The 12,207-nt window shown below is 61.8% G+C and overlaps 3 protein-coding genes across 4 annotated transcripts; 2 read left to right on the forward strand and 1 right to left on the reverse strand.

Annotated features, from left to right (window-relative positions):
- Positions 1–511: 511 nt before the first annotated feature.
- LOC127478055 (zinc finger SWIM domain-containing protein 1-like) lies at positions 512–3,303 on the forward strand. Its single transcript, XM_051803196.1, is given in 3 exon segments — positions 512–1,421; positions 1,424–2,921; positions 3,046–3,303. Coding segments are annotated over 2 exon segments (936 nt in total). The 5' UTR covers positions 512–949; the 3' UTR covers positions 1,888–2,921; positions 3,046–3,303.
- Positions 3,304–4,750: 1,447 nt separating this feature from the next.
- On the reverse strand, positions 4,751–7,719 carry NEURL2 (neuralized E3 ubiquitin protein ligase 2). The gene is made up of 2 exons (XM_051803199.1): positions 6,443–7,719; positions 4,751–5,100 (listed from the first exon to the last, which is right to left on the reverse strand). Exons 1-2 carry the CDS (start codon positions 7,116–7,118, stop codon positions 4,985–4,987), a joined length of 792 nt encoding a protein of 263 aa, XP_051659159.1. The 5' UTR covers positions 7,119–7,719; the 3' UTR covers positions 4,751–4,984.
- Positions 7,720–7,837: 118 nt separating this feature from the next.
- On the forward strand, positions 7,838–12,150 carry CTSA (cathepsin A). 2 transcript variants are annotated; one of them, XM_051803179.1, is made up of 15 exons: positions 7,838–7,929; positions 8,122–8,291; positions 8,363–8,474; positions 8,596–8,646; positions 8,909–8,995; positions 9,094–9,249; positions 9,600–9,691; positions 9,997–10,081; positions 10,215–10,306; positions 10,511–10,589; positions 10,680–10,828; positions 10,902–10,977; positions 11,089–11,178; positions 11,305–11,406; positions 11,549–12,150. In XM_051803179.1, the coding sequence occupies exons 1-15, from the start codon at positions 7,879–7,881 to the stop codon at positions 11,630–11,632; spliced, it is 1,476 nt and encodes a 491-aa protein (XP_051659139.1). In that variant the 5' UTR covers positions 7,838–7,878; the 3' UTR covers positions 11,633–12,150. The 2 variants fall into 2 exon arrangements, with proteins under 2 accessions (XP_051659139.1, XP_051659138.1); XM_051803178.1 differs by lacking the exon at positions 7,838–7,929 and having other exon boundaries at positions 7,997–8,291.
- Positions 12,151–12,207: the final 57 nt, after the last annotated feature.

The raw sequence follows: 12,207 nt of genomic DNA on the forward strand, positions 1-12,207 counted from the left end.
CCCGGTTCCGCTGCTTCCGAGACTTCAGGGAGCGCTTCCGCGCCTACAAGCTGGAGGATGTGCACTGGGTGAGCCAGGACTGCCGGAGCTGCACCTGCTGCTGCCACTGCCGCTACCAACTGCCCTGCCGGCGCATCCTGGCCGTGCTGCCGGAGCATGGGGGGCACGTGGAGGGAGCTGTGCTATGCAGGCGCTGGCAACGGCGGTACCGGCACCCCTCATCCCCCTGGGGGCAGCTCCCCGGGCCGTGCTGGGGGCTCGGCGGGCAGCGGGCCCGAGAGCAGGGAAGAGAGTGTCCATCGCTCAGCCTCGAGCTGACCAGCCTGCTGCTGCACAGCAACGGGCAGCAGCTGAGGGAGCGCAGCTCCGCGCTGGCGGCAACCTGGGCTCGGTCACCGGGGGAGGCAGCCGGGCAGGAACCGGTGCCGGAGGGCCGGACACACCGAGGAGCGGTGCGCTCCCGCTGCGATGCGCGGCGGCCGCTCCGGGCGGCGCCCGAGCGCTCCGGTCCCGCCGCGGCGGGCGGGGTCGAGTCCTACCGCGGTGATGACGCTCCGCGCGGTGACTGCCGGAGTGGGACACGGACCGGGACACGGACCGAGACACGGACCGGAGCGCGCTGCAATGTCCCTGCCGGTAGCGGCGGCCCCGGCGGGACCCGCACTGCCGGCCCAAGCCGCGTTGGTGATGGCGCAGCCCCCACCCTGTTCCACCTCTGCAAGCGGCTGCAGCAGCTGGGTTTGGAGCACCACACCGAGTGCCTGGCCTTGACGGCCACCAGGAAAGCCGTAGGTGCGGGCATCGAGATCAGCGGCGGGAGCTGTTCGCCTTCCTGAGGGACCTCGTCACGTCGGACTTGCTGCCTCAGCTCCACCTTCACTGGCTGCTCGGTGATGGGATCTGGGTTGCGCACAGGGAGGGCAGCTGAGGGGAGAGCAGTGGCTGCTTCATGCAGCTGGAGGTTGTCATCCCGGGGCTAAGCCAGGTTTTCAGTAGTGGGTTCTCTCTGGAGAGATGCATCACCACCTTGGCCCAGCACTATGAAGAGTGTGTTTCTAAGAGCCCTCCTGATGCTGTGACGTGCCCTGCTCCCCATCCCGATCACTGTGCTGCTCAGGCAGCTCCCCAAAGCTTGCCTCTTGCCCCTCTGGTGTGCCAGGGTGACACATCCCAGAGCTCCAACCAGGCTTCCCTTGCTGTGGCAGAAGCTCAGCAACAGCTCTTGTCAGCCTCTCTTGCAGCTGTCAGAAGTCCTGTGATTATTCTCCAGAGTCTACCAGCAGTTCCCCAGCTCCTTGAGGCTCTTCAGTGTCAGCCTGAAACATCCCAGTTTCTCCTCCAGGGTGAACCCACAACCCCTCAGTCCCTGTTATATCCTTCATCTCCTACAGTAAAACTGGGGGCCACAGAAACCCCAGCAGGGAGGAGATTAACCAAAGGACTGAAGAAGGCATCAAACAGTCTTTGAGTGACATTTGCACAGAGCCTGCTGCCAATCTGTGCCTAAGTGAGTTGGCTGTGGTTCAGAAGTCCACCCAGCTCATTGGCACCAGGAAGGACGCACTGAGTGTACGGATCCTGGAGGATGCCCACAGGGTGGACCTGAAAGGCCTGAGCAGCTGCACTTGCCACTTCAGCCAGGCCTTCCAGCTGCCCTGCTGGCACATCTTGGCTGTGCTGGATTCAAACAGGAGGCCCTCACAGCCAGAGATGCTCAGTAGACCGTGGGAGAGGGGATGCAATGCCCATCAGGCCGGGCAAGACAGTGCTGATGGCCTCTTGGAGGTCCTGAAGAGCTTCTGGAACAAATCTTTGTATAAATCCCAGGTGATGTCCTTCCTTACGGCGGAGATCAGAGGGGAAGCTCTAGCACTGAGCAGGAGCTGAGCTGGGTGCTCCCACCGTGTCCTTGGTTCTGTGACCACTTCCCTGGGGAGCCTATTCCAGTGCTCAACAACCCTCTGGGTGAAAAGCCTTTTGCTGATACCCAACCTAAACCTCCCTTTACTCAGCTCCATGTTGTTTCATTGAGTCCTGTCACTGGTCATGAGAGTGAAGAGATCGGTACTTGCCCCTCTGCTCCCCCTCATGAGAATGCTGAAGACCACAATGAGGTCTCCCCTCAATCCCCACTTCTCCAGGCTGAAAAAAACAAGTTCCTTCAACCACTTCTCATAAGGCTTCCTCTCCAGACCCTTCACCATCCTTGTGACCCTCCTTTGGATGCTCTCTAATAGCTTAGTGTCTTTTTTATATTGTGGATTCGAGGTGAGGCTGCACCAGTGAATATTAGAGCAGGACAAGTAGAGCAGGACGGTCACCTCCTTTGAGTAGCTGGCGATGCTTTGCCTTATGCACCCCAGGACACAGTGGGCCCTCCTGATTCATATTCAAATTGCCATCAACCAGGACCCCCACGTCCTTTCCCAGAGCACTGCTCTCCAGCCTCTTGTTTCCCAGTCTATACACACAACCAGGGTTGCCCCACCCCACGTGCAGAATCTGGCACTTGCCCTTGTTAAACTTCATATAGTTGGTGATTGCCCATCTCTGATTTGTCAAGGTCTCTCTGCAGGGCTTCCCTGCCTTGGAGGGAGTCAACAGCTCCTCCCAATTTGCTGTCATTGGCAAATTTACTTAGTATTCCTTCCAGTCTTGTGTCCAGGGCATAAATGATGTTGAAGAGAACTGGGCCAAGGATGGAGCCCTGCAGAACCCCACTAGTGACCAGATACCAACCTGATGTCAATCACTACAAGTGTTTATGCCTGACCTGTGAACAAGTTGCTCACCCATCGCATAATATGGTTATCCAGCTGTGGGCTGGACATCTTGTCCAGAAGAATCCTGTGAGAGACAGTATCAAAAGCCTTGCTGATGTCCAAAAAGACTACGTCTACTGGCTTTCCTAGGTGAACTAGGTGAGTTACCCTGTTGTTGAAGTGAATCCTGAAGTCATGTTGGCTGTGACCAATGTCAAAAACGCCTTGTGCTCCAGCTGTTTTTTGATACCTCCCAGAATAATCTTTTCTATGATTTTACCAGGTACTGAAGTGAGGCTGACAAGCCTGTAGTTTTTGGGGTCCTCCTTCTTGCCCTTCTTAAAAATCGGGACAACGTTCATCAGCTTCCAGTCAGCTGAGACCTCTCCAGATTTCCAGGACTGCTCAAAAATCATCGAGAGAGGCTTTGCAATGACATCAGCTAGTTCTTTGAGGATTCTCAGATGAATCCCATCAAGCCCCATAATAACATGTGACAAAATTATTTCATCTGTGGCCAGCACCCACAGGTCCTTGCACCATCCAGCTGTGGGGTGTTGTGCAACAGAGCCAATAAATCAGCCTTGTGCTGTTTTGTGCTGTCCCTGTGCCAGCTGCAGATGCCCCTCCCTGGCCAGGGGATGGGGTGCCAGGCATCAGGCAGTGCTGCTTGGTGGTCGTGTGCCACCGCAGTGCCCTGGGTGGTGGGAAGTGGCAGTTCCTGAGGGTGGCAATCCCTCTGCACTGCAGCCCCACTTCGGAGAAGGGGAGTGGTTTATCTGGTTTCAGCAGCTGCTCTCAATTCCTCAAGAAAGAGGAACCCACCCCCGTGTGCAGGGGTCACTGCCGGGCAGATAACGCCGGGGAAGTGGGGAGCAAAGGCTACACGGCTGGGGGAGGGAAAACAGCCCAGAGAGCAAATGCCTGGCCCATGGCTGCTGCTCTGGGTGGGTGAGCTCCTTGGCCCTCTTGCAGCCAGGGCAGCTCCAGCAGCTCCCAGCCTGTTGGTGGGACATGGCAGGGAATGTCAGAGAGCTCGCTCCCGTTGCATGGTTTGGTCACAATCCATGTTTTCCCTGATCAGTGCTCCCTTCATTAACACTTTGGTGTTGATGGAGTCGGCCGTCACTGCGGGCTGGGGATTTCCTTTGAGACAGAGTTTTGTAACATGATCTGATACTATCGAGTCTCTGACTAAATATAGCATCGTGTTTCCTAAAACACCTTTCTGTAAGCTTAGAGCTCCTTATTTCTCCCCTTGGCCGTGCTGTGGAATAGGCCTGGAAGGCTCTGCCAGCCCCCTCACTGTCTCTCTGGCACCTCTGGGTACCCCTCTGGTTTTTGGAGGGCTCTTCCCCACCCTGCCTGTTGCTCTGCACAACTCCTACCCTGCCTCCCCTCTCCAGCCCAGCACAGGCGCTGCTGGATCCTGGCTGCCATCCCCACCAGCCAGTGGATGAGGAGTCTGGCTGAGGGCACAGAGCCAAGGAGTGCTGGGCTCCACTCCCCAGGCAGGGAGGCGGAATGGCTGGGCCCTGCACAGGGTCACCGTGACTGGCTCTGTGGCCACTGGCTCTGTGGCCACTGGCTCTGTGGCCACAGGCACGTGCCCAAGCAACGGCTGCTGCCAGCGCTGCTCTCTGGGTGCTCCGGCGTCCGCCCCCGTCCCCCTCCTAGCTGAGCACACAGGAAATAACTCATCGCTCTCAGGGTAAACATATTTCCCAAGAGTGAAACTGCCCAGCCAGGATGAGCGTCTGGCTGTAATTTACCTCCACGTGAGTGCCCTCCCACGCTCCACCCACCCCAGCGCTCACTCTGATCCACCAAGGCAATCCCAGCATCATTCCAGAGCTACGGACAAGTCTCGAGCCCCATAGGGCCGTGTGTGGCCTGTGCTCCTTTCCTTGTTGCCGGGGGAACTGCTCCCACAAGTGGCTGCTGAAGCACGGGAGGTCTCAGTGCCCCAAGCCTCCTTTGACAGACTCTTGTCTGGAAGTGCTTTATTGCTCTCTCTGAACCACATCAGCTCCCTGCCCACACTTTGGCCCTGCAGCACCGTCCCTGTGTGGAAAATCCCAACACCATGCTGCCTGTTCTCATGTTGGCCCTTTGGCAGCACATACCAGGGCGAGGGGGCAACAAAGGGCATGGATCCTACCAGGCAGCCATCACTGGGGGCCTGCTGGCAGTGGGGGCAGCCCAGCTGTGCCCTCAACACCTCACTCATGTTGGCAGAAGTTCTTGAGCAGTTGGGGCAGGTCCAGGCCCTCGATAGCCAGGCGGTGCACGATGTGCTTCTGGATGACCAGCCGGCACAGCGTCTGCAGGGAGGGAACTGGAAGAGAACAGAGAGAGCAGCTGAGCTGGGCAAGTCAGTGGTGAGCATAAGCACAGAGGAGTGTAGGAGCTGGCCTGGGCCTCCTCAGAGGTACTGGAGTTAAGGGCAGTGGTGGGGTGACTTTGTTCTGCAGCATCATCCTGCTCCAGGCTTGAGCCAGCTGTGCAGGACCTGGTGCCAGGCTGCTCCCCCAGGGCTGGGAGCTTAAGGGCCCCAGGCAGCAAAGCTCTTCCCATTAATAGGAGGAAGGCTGGGAAACAGTTATGCTCCCAAGCTGTGCATGACCATGGCTTGTTTGCATTTCTTTCTCTGGCGACTTCCCTGCAGTTCCCTTACATCCCACTCCCTTGGTCTGCTTCCACTGGCACCAGCACCAGGCTGGCAGGTGGGTACCAACCGGCCAGGGCTGCGCTGCCTGCTGAGACAGTGCCCACTGTGCCTTTGGGACAGACCACCATCAGCCATTGCCGGGGTGCTTGCCCAGGCTCTGCCTGGCTCCTGCTCCTGTGACACAACACCCTGTGGGATTCCTCCTCCCAGAGCCTCAGGTGGCTCCGCAGCACAGGTGCCATCTACTGTGGTCAACGCTCTCCTCAGGTGTTAAACCGTGGAGAATCCCAGCCCTGGGACAGAAGCAGCTGTCCTTGGCACAAAGAGGGAAGCAGTGGCTCCCTGTGGTGGGAGCAGCTGGCACCCTGGTGCTTGCTCTCATTCTTGCTCAGTCTCACCTGACCCTCAGCATCTGCTGATTTTTCCAGAGCTAATTAGCCCTCATTAGCCTGGCCCCTCCCATCCAACCAAGGGACGCAGGATAATGCCCAGGCTCTGCCTGGCATCACGGGGTTTCTGCCCAGGGAACGCCATGTCCCTGGCACCCAGCAGATGCGGAGGTGCAGTGTGTCATACCGGGGTGGGTGGCGGGCGTAGGTGGGTGTTTTGGTGCCAGGGCAGGACGTTGGTTGACTACAGCTGCCGCATGGTGTGGGTAAGACTGGGCTCGGCGAAGCTTCACAGCCCTGGGGCAGCTCCAAACACCCACCCCCATTGCCTGACTCAGGAAGGGTGGCCAGCAGGGCTGCTGCAGGGAGGGGTCTCCCCTTGGCCCCAGCGCAGCCCCCATGGCAGAGATTTCAGCAGACACTGCCCATCAGCGGCACTGTGGATCTCACCCATGCTCCACAGGAGCCACGGGCTCTCCTGTGCCCTGCACCCCATGTCCCTCTGACCAGAGTCACACTCTGACATTCCCACTCTTGGGGACTATGGGGTGACCCCACCAGAGCCCCCCCCGCTCCCGGCCAACGCAGCACATGCCGCAGGGATGGGGGCAGGTACCTACAGCCATAATCCACTGGGATAACCCGGACGCTCTTGGTGGAGGCGAAGACATCAACGACGGCGTAGAGCGGGCGGGCGGTGGGCAGGCCCCTGGCGCTCGGCCCCATGTCCTCGCCGTTGATGATGATGTGCATGTCGGCGGTGCCGTCGGGCTGTGGTGCGTACAGCACCCCGATGCGGCTGCGCCGGGCGGTCGCGGGGAGCACGTTCATCTTGTACAGGTCGTCCAGGATGTGGCTGTAGCGGCCGGGCCGGCTGCGCCCCACCAGGGTGTCGCGGGGGATCCGCACCCGCTCGATCAGCAGGAAGGGCTCCCAGGGCGGGCCCCGCTCCCGCGCCTCCTCCCCATCCACCACCACGCGGTTGTGGCTCCGGGTGATGGCGAACACCCAGGTGTCCCCCATGTTGACCAGGTCCGGCAGTGAGTACTCAGGCACCACCTCCAGGCTCTGGGGGTCGTGGGCCGTCAGCCCCACACGCAAGTGCCCGCACCAGCCCAGCTCCTTCTCCTCGATCTCCACCAGGAAGATCTGCCCAGGTGCCAGTGGCTCCTGGCTGAAGCAGAGCCCGTTGGCGAAGCTCTCCACCCGCGTGGCCAGTGTGCGCGAGGCGTCCAGGCGGACATTGGTGCCGTGGACGTGGTGGAAGCGCGCAGCGAGCCGGCACCGGGCAGCCATCACCAGCAATGCTATTTTTAGCTGTCCCTGTCACAGCTGCTGTGAGGTGGTGACAGCCTGTCCGGGAGGGACAACCAGAGGGCTCAGGGGGATCCTAGTGCTGCAGATAAGGAGTGGGGGGGACCCTGCAGTTGCTGGGGCGCAACCGGGCCCAATCCAGCACACAGAGACTTCACACAGTGCCTGCCCAGTGCTGCCATCTGGGCCGGGGTGCCTGGCTGTGCCTGTGATGGTCGGCAGGGACTGGTGGTGCTGGTTGTACATGGCTGTACCCAGTGATGCCTGGCAGTGCCTGGTGGTGCTGGCTGTACCCAGTAGTACCTGGTGGTGCCCAGCGGTACCAGCTATACTCAGCAGTGCTCGGTGGTGCTGGCTGTACACGGCGATGACTGGCAGTGCCTGGTGATGCCCAGCTGTACCCAGCAGTGCTGGGTGGCGCCCAGCTGTGTCCGGTGGCACCCATCGGTACCGGCCATACCCAGCAGTGCCCGGTACCCAGCGGTGCTGGGTGACACCCGACTGTAACGGGTGGTGCCCGGTTGTGTCCACCCCGCCGCCGGCTGCTCCCGTTGTGGTGCGGGGGCTCCACCGCTCCCCCCCACCTCGCCATCCCCCGGTCCCGGTCCCGGTCCCGGTCCGGGGCCGCTCCCACGTGCGCGGGCGGGGGCGGGGCGGGTCCGGCCGCCCCCGGGGCGCTGATTGGCCGCCGCCGGGCCCCGCCCCGCTCACGTGAGCGCCGCAGGTCATATGGGCGCGTGTCATGTGCCCGGCGGGAGCGGAGTCTGCGACCTCCGCGCCGGGAGCGGCCGCGGTCAGCGGGCACGGGGGGAGCGGGGCACACGGCACGGGGGGGCCGCCACCGGCGCCAGGGGAGCGGGCCGGGCACGGGGGTCAGCCCCGCATGGGGGTCAGGCCCGGGGCAGCCGTGCCGGGGCGCTCGCGGGGCGCCGCCGCGGCCGTTCGTGGCCGGCAGCGCCCTGATCGCGCCTCCCGCCCGCCGCAGATGGGGCCGCTGCTGCTGTTGTCGTCGGTGCTGCTGCTGCTGCTGGGGCTGGGCCGGGCCGCCCCGCCGGAACACGAGGTGACGTACCTGGCCGGGCTGCCCAAGCAGCCCTCCTTCCGCCACTTCTCGGGCTACCTCTGTGCCGGGCCGGGCAAGCACCTGCACTACTGGTACGTGGGGCTGTGCCTGGCGCTGGGAGGGGATCGGCCGGCGCAGGGCACTGACGGCTGCGCATCCGCAGGTTCGTGGAAGCCCAGAGCAACCCCCAGGGCAGCCCCCTGGTGTTGTGGCTCAACGGGGGTCCCGGCTGCAGCTCCATGGAAGGCTTCCTCAAGGAGCATGGCCCCTTCCTGGTTAGTAGTCACTGCTGTCCTGTGTCTCGGGAGCACAGGGAATGGCTGGATGCATGGCACGAGCCATCCTGCTGTCCCCAGCCTGGCTAAGCCCATGGGTCACCGCCTTCCGCTTCCCCAGATCCAGCCCGATGGAGTCACGCTGAAGTACAACGAGTACGCCTGGAACAAGGTACGGGCGCAGGCGCTGCCGCCCTCCGTGGCTGCCAGATGGGGTGGCCCTGAGCCAGTTCCTCCTGCCCTCTCTGTGGAGCCAAACCTCCTGCTACCCCCCCTGTCCAACACACCCTCTTCTCCAGTCTGCTGAGCAGCACAGGAATGTGGCCACCCCAGCACAGCCCTGGGGCGGGCCGTGGGTGAGGCCAGCGGCCCTCGGCTTCGCTGAGCCAGAGGAGGGTGTCCCCTGATCGCCGGCTCCTCTGCTGTCCTCGCAGATTGCCAACATCCTCTACCTGGAGTCTCCCGCTGGTGTCGGCTTCTCATACTCAGATGACAAGAAGTACGGCACAAATGACACAGAGGCGAGTGACTGGTGTGCTGGGAAGGCCCTGCCCCCCATCTGCCCTTTGCGTAGGGTTCAGCCTCACCACCTGACACTGCCTCCTCCTCCACCCTGCAGGTTGCTCACAACAACTACCTGGCGCTGAAGGATTTCCTCCGCCTGTTCCCCGAGTACTCCAAGAATGATCTCTTCCTCACAGGGGAGAGCTATGGGGGGGTCTACATCCCCACACTGGCAGAGTGGGTGATGCAGGACCCCAGTCTCAATTTGAAGGTGGGTGGCTGGGCTCTGCTGGGGAGCAGAGGGCTCAGCACGGCCTCGCTGGGGCCCTTGAGCAGCGCCAGGGTGGGGACTGGCCGTGCATTCAGTGTGCAGGGTCCCCTCCAGGACGGAGGGCGGGCCTGGCCCTGCGGCCTTTCATCTCCTCCTGGGGTGCTGGCAGAGGCTACTGGTGGACGTGTCCATCCCTGCTGCTGGGGAAGCGTCCTCAGGCACCCCCGACCCTCCCTGTTCCCTCTGCGGAGTAAACAGTGCCACATCTGCTTCCTGCCTGGGGCCGCTGTGCTGCAGCCACCCCGCGGGGAGCTGGAACACAACAGGGTTGTTTTCTTCTTGCCTTGCAGGGAATCGCTGTGGGAAACGGCCTCTCATCTTATGAGATCAATGACAACTCCCTGGTTTACTTTGCCTATTACCACGGGCTGCTGGGGACCGAGTAAGAGCAGGGGGAGTGCTCAATGTGCCGTCCCTGTGTGAGCAGGAGTGGGGCACGGCCAGGGCTTGGGCTGGTGGGTTGGTGTTGTTGGGACAAGGGTGGCTCCCAGCCTGCCCTGGGCCAGCAGTCAGGCTGTGGAGGTTGCCCTGTGTCCCAGGCAGCTCCCAGGTGTGTATTTGTGGGGCACAGAGGGCACCAGGCCAAGCCAGGTGCCACATGGGTGCTGGACAGGGAGCTGCAGCGCAGCCGTCACGTTGGTGGTGTTGCCTGGGCAGTGCAGTCCAAGCCCTGGTCTCTGCCCACAGGCTGTGGAAGGACCTTCAGGCCTTCTGCTGCTCCGAGGGGAAGTGCAACTTCCACGACAACTCCAACCTGAACTGCACACTCAAGGTGAGGGGATGTGGAGCCCCTGTACACGTGCCCAGCGTCAGTGTCTGTGAGCAGCACCCACCTGGCTCTGGGTGGGTCCATGGTCCCAAGAGGGTCTTGCTGAGTCCCAAACCCTTCTTGTGGCTCCTTGCAGATGGGCGAGATGATTCAGATTGTAGAGGAGTCTGGCCTCAACATCTATAACCTCTATGCCCCGTGTGACGGAGGTGTCCCTGGGAGTCTGAGGTAAGAGTGGCCTCAGGGAAAAAGGGTCTCCAGGCACCGGCTCACTTTGATCCCACTGGCAGAAGGACATGGTGGGCTGGGGAGGGGGTCCTTCTGGGACAGGTGGATGGTGTTTGGCTGCTGCCAAGGACTTGCCCAGGGAGGGCCCTGAGCCCTTGTTTCCCCAGGGCTTTCAGCCTGTCCTCATGCTCATCCTGGCTGCAGGTATGAGGGTGATTATCTCATCACACACGACCTGGGCAACTCCTTCATCCGGATGCCTCTGAGATTCTCCTGGCGGCAGGTGAGCCGAGGTGCCCGTGCTGCTGGGCTGAGAGCAGCCTGTGCCTGGCCAGTGGTGCTGCTGTGACAATGACTCTCCTGACTCTCCCAGAACCTGTTCCGGATGCCAGTAGCCCGGAGGAAGGTCCGTATGGACCCTCCCTGCACCAACTCCACAGCCCCCAGCATGTATCTGAACTCCCCGGAGGTGCGGAAGGCTCTGCATATCTCCCCCGAGGCCCCGGAGTGGCAGGTGTGCAGGTGAGAGAGCTGTGGGCGGGCAGGGACTACCACGAGCAGGAGCAGCTGCATGATGCCAACACTTCCTCCGCAGCTTCGAGGTGAACCGCAACTACAAGCGCCTGTACATGCAGATGAACGAGCAGTACCTGAAGCTGCTCGGGACCACGGTGCGTGCAGGGGAGCCCACGGACCCTGGGAGTGGCTCTGCCAGCCCAGCCTCCTGCCTGGCTGGGGTTGGTGTCCTGGCCAAGGGCTCACCCCCTCTGTCTGCTCCGCAGAAATACCGGATCCTGGTGTACAACGGGGACGTCGACATGGCCTGCAACTTCCTCGGGGATGAGTGGTTTGTGGACTCCCTGTGCCAGAAGGTAAATGGGCAGGGCATGGCCCAGACCAGGCCAGTCCCTGGCTCCAGGCTGTGTTCTGGGGCTGGCTGCGGTGGGAGCGTGGGCAGGGCTGGCCCCAGGCATTGAGGGCGCTGCCATCACTCCCAGGTGCAGGTGGCTCGACGGCCCTGGCTCTACACTGAAAATGGTGAGAACCAGATCGGGGGTTTTGTGAAGGAATTCGCCAACATCGCCTTCCTCACTGTCAAGGTAGGACTGAGGGCTCTGGGGGCCAGGGATGGGGCTGTGGGTGGGTGTGCTGGACACCAAGGCTGCGGTCAGCATGGGGGGGTGCTGGCTAGACTGTGGCAGCACCACAGCCATGCTGACTGCTGCTGCCCCTTCCCTGCAGGGAGCTGGCCACATGGTGCCCACGGACCGGCCGCTCGCTGCCTTCACCATGTTCTGCCGCTTCATTAAGAACCAGCCTTACTAGGAGCTGCGGGGGCAGCGCCCGGTGTGCCGGCTGCCCTCACCACCCCACTGCCCTCACTGCCGGCACCTCGCACAGCCCAGTCCTCGGTGCTGCTTGGCTACACCACAGACCTGTCACACCTGCAGCCTTCCTCCCAGCTGGACAGGGCTGCCTGCTGTGGGTGGGGGGCATGGGATTGAATCCTGAGGGCTCTGTCCTTGATGGGAGAGGAGTCATGTACCTGCTGCAGCTGCCTCCTCGCTTGTGGCTTCCTGTCTTGCCTCCCCCCTGTCTGCAGCAGCAGCTGCTACCCTCTCAGGCAGGGAGCAGTCCTGGCACGTCCCCTTGGCCCTGCACACACGGCCTGGGCAGGCTCTGAGGAGCAGCAGTGGTGGATGGCTGGGCCCTGCTCCTTCCACCCTGCTCCCACGGAAGGAGGCTCAACCACCACAACCACAACAGTCCCACTGCCAGGGCACACAGTGCTTCAGGAAGTTGCAATAAACTCTCTGACCGAGGTGGTTCTGCTCCTCCTCACACCCCTGTGCCAGCCCCTGCTTAGCTTTCCTCTGCTAAGGAGTACCAGTGAGTGCCAA

The sequence above is a fragment of the Manacus candei genome, unplaced genomic scaffold, assembly GCF_025592945.1.
Source record: "Manacus candei isolate 608988 ecotype Guabito, Panama unplaced genomic scaffold, ASM2559294v1 h1tg000057l, whole genome shotgun sequence".
Taxonomy (NCBI): domain Eukaryota; kingdom Metazoa; phylum Chordata; class Aves; order Passeriformes; family Pipridae; genus Manacus; species Manacus candei.